Genomic DNA, 8,648 nt, shown 5'->3' on the forward strand with positions numbered 1-8,648 from the left:
AACAAAGTGCTAGATTGTTAGTTTATAGGATACTTTAGGTAGTGGTAACTAGAGTAGATAAGGGAGGCAACTACTAATCTCCGCCCTAATTAGAGCGGAATATACGCCTATAGCTATTAAGCTTACCCCCTTAACAGAGATTAAGCAGCTAGGCGTTACAAGAGGGTTTTTAAGGTAAACCCTTAGGGTTATATTAGATATCTAGTAGGATATAAAGCATCTAATATATATAGGATATAGATCCCCTTACTTAATTAGATTATTATAACGCGGAACGTTACCTTTAATAAGGATCTTTTCTTTAAAGAAAAAGATCTAGAGTAGCTTTAATAGTTAGAGGCTTAAAAGATAGTTAATATTATTAGTAAAGATAAGATCTGCAATATAGGAGAAGTATATAAAGAGTTTAATATCTTTAATTAGCTTTATATTATAGTAGAGTAATATAAGGAGTCTAGTAAGTAAGGAGGACTAAACCTAGCGTAGGAGCTAGGGGGTAGGGTAGAGCTAGAGGAGGTAGATAATTAGGCTAGCTAGCCTAGTGATTCACAACCCCCTAAGCAGACACCTCTAGCGTAGGTACTAAGCACAGCTAGCTTGGCACAAAGGATCTATATAAAGTCCCTAGAGCTAATAGGGCTCTAAACTCCTAAACTAATACTAGAACTAAACTTTAGTATAGGAAACAAAGGATTTATATAGGTTATAGATTAGGGTCTTACTACCTAAGATAGTAGTAATCTAACTTACTTTAACGCCACGATAGGTAGCTCCTAGGAAAGACCTAAAGGGGAGAGTGCTATTAGTAGGTCACTCTATAAGAGCACAGAGATAGGTAAGGGCACCCTATCTAGCTCTTATAGGGGTGGTAAGTAGAGCTCCTACCTACCTACTTTAGGACTAGATTCTGTATCTCCTGCAGATCCCTTATAAGTAGCACCTAGAGCTCCTAGAAGAAGTAGAAAACTACAAGTTAAAGGACTGCCACTAACGCGTGTTAGTAAGTAAGCTTAGGGACAGGACCCTAATAAACTACTAGGAGGCTCTATAAGTGTAGGGATATATATAGTAATAGATCTATTAGATATAGATCTAATTAGAAATCCCTTATATAATCTTTTAGTATATCCTAAACTAAATACTATAATTCACGCTGTAATCGCAGTAGCAATAGGGAGTAAATCTCCTAAAAACCCTAAAAGAAATACGCACTAGGACGCTCTATAAAAAGAGCTAAAATAATAGAAGGATCTCTATAACTACTAAATAGGACAGCAATTTAGAGACGTAGTATATAAAGAAATTAATACTTTGCTAAAAGCTAGTACCTAGGAGGAGATTAATAGGCTAAGTAAAGGAGAGCGTCTACTCCTACTTAAATAGGTGTTTACATACAAGCTTAATTAGGATAGTTACCTAATTAAGTGTAAAGCAAGGATAGTAGTAAGAGGAGATCTATAGCTTACTAACTTAATTTATTTAACCTACGCAGCTACCCTAGTAGCTTAAACCTTTAGGACTACAATAGCTATTAGAGCTAAGTTTAACCTTAAGATATATTAATATAATATTGTTAGAGCTTTCCTTAACACCTTAAGGGATTAACACCCTATAGTTATCTGCAAGCTACCTAAAGGATATTAAATACCTAGGAAGTGCGTTAAGCTTAAACGAGCTCTATATAGACTAAAAGACTCACTATTATTATAGTATAATAAGCTCTTAACTACACTCTAAGAAAATAAGCTTATTACTTCTAAAGAGGAACTATGCCTATTCTTTAACAGAGATCGCAGTATCTTGTTAATATTCTATATAGACGATATCCTATCGCTCTATTACTAAAACTACGCAAGCTAAGCTTATAAAGTTATCTAAGCTCTAAAGCAAAGATATACTATAGAAGAAAAGGGACCTGTGAGCTAGTTTCTAGGGGTAAGAGTAATCTAGGATAGAAAGAGATAGACAATAACGCTTGTTTATAATAAATACATTAACAAGATTGCAAAGAAATTTAATCTAGTAGAGATAGGAAAATTCCCTGCTACACTACTATTAAGTAAAGACATTAAAAAGAGCATAGGAGAAGCCACCAAAAAAGAGATTAAGGACTATTAGGAGCGCGTTAGATTAATCCTTTACACCTTAATTATAGTGCGCCCTAATATTGCCTATGTAGCCTCCTAGCTCTCCTAATACCTTACTAACCTATCTAAACAACACTTTAATATAGTTAATCAAGTGATTATCTATCTATACTAAACTTAATACTAATTAATCTAATATAGGAATAGGGATCCTAATAAGCTTATAATATGTAGTAATGCGTTATTTGCTAATAATATTAATACTTAGTGATTATTACATAGATACCTAATTACGCTCTTTAGAGGACCTATTATTTAGAAGGCAGCTTAACAAGTAACTATTACCACGTTAACTACTAAGGTAGAGCTCCTTGCGCTTAAGCAAGTAAGCAAAGAAGCAATAGCGTTAAAACGCTTTTTAACTAAAATACACCTTACTTTAGATACTACCTAGACAATTAATTTTAATAATTAACAAACTATTAGGTTAGTAGTAGGTAATAACAAAAGGATTACTACTAAGCTACGCTATATAGATATTTAAAACATATAGCTAAGATAAGAGTATATAAAGGGATCTTTCTATATTACCTACCTACCTACTAGTAATATACTAGCTAATAGGCTTACTAAAAACCTAACTACACAATAATTTATAAGGTTTAGGGAGCACCTAAAGTTATATAATAGCAGAGCATATATTATATAGTATTAATTAAAGTAAGGTAGTATATAAGATCTATTAATATATAATATAAAAATAACTAACTATAGCCTACCTCTCTATTATTAACTAGGTAGCTTCTTTAAGGAGCTCTATTACGCGCGCAAAGCGTGCCTTAGAGTCTATAGGGAGCTACCTAGGTTACCCTATCCTAGGATCTATAGGGGGAACCTTAGAGGAGCTAGAGTCCTTATCTTCTAATAAGGAGCTCTAGGCGCCCTTAGCTATAGAAGCAGCCTTGCGCGCAAGCTTAGCGGCAGCAGCAGTAGCTTTTACTAGCTCCTGCTGTTTAGCCTTGCTCTCCTTAAGGAGCACTAAGACCCTTTGCTTCTTATCCTTAAGAAGGTCTTAGCTCTTACCTACCTGCTTCCTTGCTAGGAAGGATAGCGTAGAACGTTAGGCAAGCTTAGGGCTATTAGTTTATTAGTATAGATCTTACTAAGCGTTATAAAGGAAAATTCTTATATAGATTATATATATTAGGATATAGCTATACCTAGAGAAGCACTACTAGCACTAAGTCCCCCTACTAGAAGAGTTATAGCACTTACTATTAGACTTATTAAAGAGCGTAGAGCGCAGACAATTTAGACAAGTTTTAGCACAATAAATACTAGGCTCTCTATAATAGGAGGATCTTAGGGTCTCCTTAGGAGCTAGAGAGGGAGTAGGAGTGGGGATAGAGGGGGGGGTCTAGGGAGGAGCAGGAGCGGGAGTTAGAGCTAGAGTAGTAGGAGCTAGAGCAGGAGTGCCCTTCCTTAGCTTTGCAATCTTAACTATAGTAGTAGTAGCTACACGCTTAGCTACTATATACTCTATAATAGCCTTACGCTTAGTAGTAGTATGCTCTTCTTTAGTAGTAGTAGCTTTAGTAACTATAGCTTTAGCTGCGTAGGAGGCAATAAGGGCAGTATAGGTAGAGTAAGTATAAGTAGTAGGTTTTAACTTTAACTAAGATATAGGTTAGTAGGGATATAGGTATAGTTTAGATCTTTAGGGTTATATAATCTTATAACTTAAGCTATAGTAAAGATTATAGTTAGGTAGATAGAGTTATAGAGCTCTGTCTAGATAATATCTACGTGTGCAAGCGTAGGCTAAATAAGGAAGGCGCGCTAGTTAGTATCTAAAGGGTAAGCTAATTTAACCCTTTAGATATATAACGCTCTAATTAGCTATACTACCTACTAACTATAAGCGTAACTATAACAACAAAAGATCTACCTATACCTAGGGGGTGTGTTGTAGGAGGGATATTAACTAGATTACAGAGCATCTTAATCTAATTAATCCTAATTAATACCCCTGTATAACCTACTATCTAATTAACTGCTAGCTTACTGCTAAGTGCCTAATAAAAAGTAGGAGCTCTAGTAAGGAAGGTTTACTAATTATTTACCTTCTAGTAAGGGTAGCTAAAGCTCTATATATATAAGTCTGATCGTAGTAGATATAATCTAATAATCCATCTCCCAAATCATTCCTAACCTTAGTGATCCAAATTTCCACAATAGGGAATCTAGTAGGTAAAAATTAGGTGTAGCGCTTTATTAACTGCTATAATATTAATCTTATCTCCTATTAGGCTACTAGGCTTAATTATAACTACTTTAAAGCTAATTCTACCTTTAAGTATAGCTTATACTTTAAGCTTTTACACTAAAAAATTAAGTAATATAATATTAAGAGTTAGTATATCTATAATATAGATAAGAAGGGTTTTCTTATTAGAGTACTATTAAAAACTAAACATATGTTTGATAAGAGCGCCTATAAGTAGAGAAAGATTAGAGCTATGCTCTAGGATAGTAATAGAGAGTGGATTACTACTATAGCTTGCATATGCGCTAATAGTACTACTCTTACCCCTGCTCTTATTTATTAGTCCTAATCTAGAGCTCTATAGGATACCTAGTTATAAGATTTTAACCTATTATAATACTAAGCTTTCTTTATAGGATTACTAAGTAGGTAGATAAGCCACACCCTAGGGGTATCCTAGCTTAAGGAGGTGTTTAATCGCAAGATAAAAGCTAAAGCTTATACTTTATACTAGCTTCTTATCCTTAATAGCTATAGATCTTATATAATAATAGAGTTTATTAAGTACTATAATAAATATAAGATCCTACTTATAATATATCCCCCTTATAGCACTTACACCCTTTAGCTACTTAATATTATAGTATTTGCTCCCTTCGCAGCTTTATATAAAGCTTAACTATCTAGTTTTCTAGATAGCTCCTAAGGGCTTATAAGCATTACTAAGAGGGATTTCTACTAGTTATTTAATACTGTATAGAGCAATACATTTAAGGAAAAGCTAATATTAATAGCTTTTAAAGTAATAGGCATCTTACTACTTAACCCTAATTTTATCCTTTTAAGGTTTAAAGCACCTATAAATAATAGTAACTAGCCTTCTTTAAGTAATAGTATAACCTTAATATTAAGTGTAAGCAATTAAAGAAAGATAGAGTAGTTACTCTATAATACTATAATTAATATCTATAATAAATAGTTAAAGAAGCTTAGCTAGATAATCTATACTATATTAGTAAGAAATACTCTACTTAACCACGAAAATAAACACCTAAGGGCTGCCCTAGCTAATAAGAAGAAGCGTAGGAAGCGTAGTAAACATCTATTATTACCCCCTAATAATAATTATAGTAGTAGTACCTAATTTATTTTACTATTAAAGGTAGAGTAAGTGTTTAAGCTTTAGGAGCAAAAGAACCTTAAAGAATAGGAGCTATAACACTAAAAAAGTAAGGTAATTAAGCTTTATAAGTAATAGAAGCTTGCTAAAGCTTAACTTATAGAGGAGTGTTACTTAAATTAAGTAATTATTAAGAAGGAGTAGAAGGAGAAAGCTACCTAAAAAGCTACTATATATAATAAGTAGAAAACTACTAAGCAACTAGAAAAGTAACTCTAAAATAATATTAAAACGTCCTAAATAGGCAAGAGGCAAATCCTTAAGCCTCCTACTATTATACTAGCTAAGGTGGTTAATAAGGAGCTAGTAGAAGAGGATATAGTAGTGGAGGCAACTTCATGGCGTAGGCGCCTAATTAGACCCCCTAAAAAGCTGCCTATATAATCTAAAATATTCAATCTACTCTAATAGATCTAATAATCGCGACTCTAAGAAATCTCGTAATAATAGCTATTGTGGGTGGCGCAATATCCTTATTTAGTGGGTGGTGGATTTTGGTGTTGGTGGGCGCTCGGTGGGGGTGGGCGCTCGGTGGTGGATCACGTTACAGTAAGTTCATCCTCTTCGGCGTTGAACACATCACGCTTTTCTTCTTTCCACCGGTACGTGTGGAAACGACATGCCTTGCTGCTTTGCAATCACTCGTCACCGGTAGGTAGCCCATCTCATCCGGTGTTGTTGCAATCTTCCAATCACAGATGTCAACTACCTAAGCCTCCAGTCCCACACCCCGCATTTGTCACCTGACCATCGGGTATCGGTACCTGAGCAGTGTCATCAAAAGAGGGGAGGGGATGTAGGAAGTGGGCAGGAGTCTGGTTCCGATGATGCCGGCACCTGATAAGACTACACCCTACGGTCCGAGAATGGTTGTAGTTGTGGATACGAGGAACCGTTTTTGTATACACGGATAGGATAGCTGAACAGGTAAGGTTTGTAATGCAAGGACTGTCAAGGGGAGAATACGGCTGCTCCAAGACGTTCGTCAATCAAAAGAGTCCTGTTTAGTCATCTGTAATGATGGATGAGGGAACTTTATGAATGTGTAAACTAAATCTGGCCATCACTAAGATGGATTCGCTTCAGATGTGCCTAGCAAGGAACAGGGGCAGGTGCTCCCGCGAAATGCCTACACCATCATGTGGACCTGAGACAGCATCCGATGCTCGACAACGAGCACTCTTATCCTACGGTACGACCAAGGCTGGTAATATTGAAATTTACACAATGTTCAGGGACCACCCTTGCCAAACGAGTCGCGTTCCTGGAATCTCTTTGGTGCAAAATTCAATGACCATGTGGGCAATCCTGTATGTTTCAATTGTGCAGCCATATCACTGGCCATGTGTCAAACTAGGGCTACAAAGAAACGGCCCTTTGGTGGACAAGGATTGTGGAAAGATCAACGGCGATTACCAAGTCTGATATGGGCGGAAAAAAGGATACAAAACGGAGCTACAAGACGCGACCATCAAAGGACACGGCTGCCCACTACCCCATTCTCCTACCCTTCCCTTACCATGTCTAGCCCCACGGCGTCCACAACCCCCAAGTTCAGCAACCACGATGAACTCCCCATCGCCATTATTGGCGGTGGACTAGGCGGGCTTGCGCTTGCTCTAGGCCTCGTCAAACACGGCGTCAAGATTCAAATCTTCGAATCTGCCCCAGCGTTTGCCGAGATAGGTGCTGGTGTGGCCTTTGGCATCAATGCAATGACAGCCTTGCGCCTCATCGACCCCAGACTTTTCGACGGATACATGAAGCATGCAACGTTCAACGCCGATCGAAAACGGGACAACACCTTCCTGACGGCACGATGGGGCATCGACGAGCACAAAGACGGTGGCCAAAAGGCTGGCGATCTCCTATGGCAGCTCGAAGACAAATGGCATCCTGAACAAGCCTACGCACTCGGCGTGAGGACTAGGAGTTGCATTCACAGAGCACGCTTCCTCGATGAGCTGGTCGCCTTGCTCCCGACGGGCATCACCAGCTTCGGCAAGACGTTCAAGAGTCTCGACGAGCTCGATGACGGGACCCTCATGCTCCATTTTACCGACGGGACGCGCGCGCAGGCAAGTGCAGTCATCGGTTGTGATGGCATCAAGAGCAAGGTCCGCGAGTTTGTCTGTGGATCTGATGTACAAGCAACCTATGCCCGCGAGAGCGCCTATCGTGCACTGGTACCCAAGGCCAAATTTGAGGCAGCCCTTGGGCCGGACCTCGCGGGCAACGGCCACTTGTACTGCGGTTATGGGGGTTACTTTGTGACCTACCCAGTCGAGGGCGGTGAGTACGTGAACATGGTGGCTAGCCCGCGCGATCAGAGCACCTCTTTGACCTGGGATCGCGACGACTGGACGGTACCGGCGACGACTGAGGAATTCCTCGACGACTTCAAGGGATGGTATCCTCCCCTGTTGAAGATTTTTGCCGAACACCGCTCCCCTTACAAATGGGCTCTCTTCGCGATGCCCCACGACCGCCCGTACTACAGGGGTCGGGTTTGCCTACTCGGTGATAGTGCGCATGCGACAACCCCTCATATCGGAGCGGGTGCGGGTATGGCCATGGAAGATGCATACATGTTGAGCAGTTTGATTGCCTCTGTAGCCGACGTGAGTGAAATCGAGCATGCCTTCCAGGCATACGACGCCAGTCGGAGACCGCGCACGCAAAAATGCATCCAGCAAAGCTTCAGAATCTTCCAGGCGTACAGCCTCAGTATGCCCGGTGTGGGCGATGATACCAAGGCGATGAAAGAACGGCTCGAAGAAGCCTACCGGTGGTTATGGCATGAGGATCTAGAGGCGCAGATGGAGAAGGCGAAAGAACAGCTCCGGACTCGCATCGGGTGAAGCTTCCGATGAGGGCACATGTCCTTGCCTCTACCCTTCCGGTAACCTTGCGCTACCAAAGCTTATCATGTCAGCTCTGTTGACGGGAAGGCTGGGCGCTGATCTTAGGTAGCTGAGTTAGGTACAGAGAGCGAGCGTTCCTTCAAGCGAGCCATGTCAATAAGATTGTGTGGACTGAATAGAGAGCACAGGCGAGGCACCACGCTACATGCATCTTGCTGATTCATCCACGCAATGTGGAGGAAAAACTGCTG

At 39.6% G+C, this 8,648-nt stretch overlaps 2 protein-coding genes across 2 annotated transcripts; both read left to right on the forward strand.

Annotated features, from left to right (window-relative positions):
- Positions 1–6,604: 6,604 nt before the first annotated feature.
- IAQ61_008655 (uncharacterized protein) lies at positions 6,605–6,958 on the forward strand (the record flags this gene model as incomplete). The annotated part of the gene is made up of 1 exon (XM_066098068.1): positions 6,605–6,958. The coding sequence occupies one exon, from the start codon at positions 6,605–6,607 to the stop codon at positions 6,956–6,958; it is 354 nt and encodes a 117-aa protein (XP_065951977.1).
- Positions 6,959–7,053: 95 nt separating this feature from the next.
- On the forward strand, positions 7,054–8,394 carry IAQ61_008656 (uncharacterized protein; the record flags this gene model as incomplete). Its single annotated transcript, XM_003843143.2, has 1 exon — positions 7,054–8,394. One exon carries the CDS (start codon positions 7,054–7,056, stop codon positions 8,392–8,394), a length of 1,341 nt encoding a protein of 446 aa, XP_003843191.2.
- Between the last annotated feature and the right edge of the window lie 254 nt (positions 8,395–8,648).

This window comes from Plenodomus lingam, assembly GCF_022343315.1.
Source record: "Plenodomus lingam strain CAN1 chromosome Unknown contig_44, whole genome shotgun sequence".
Classification (NCBI taxonomy): Eukaryota; Fungi; Ascomycota; class Dothideomycetes; order Pleosporales; family Leptosphaeriaceae; genus Plenodomus; species Plenodomus lingam.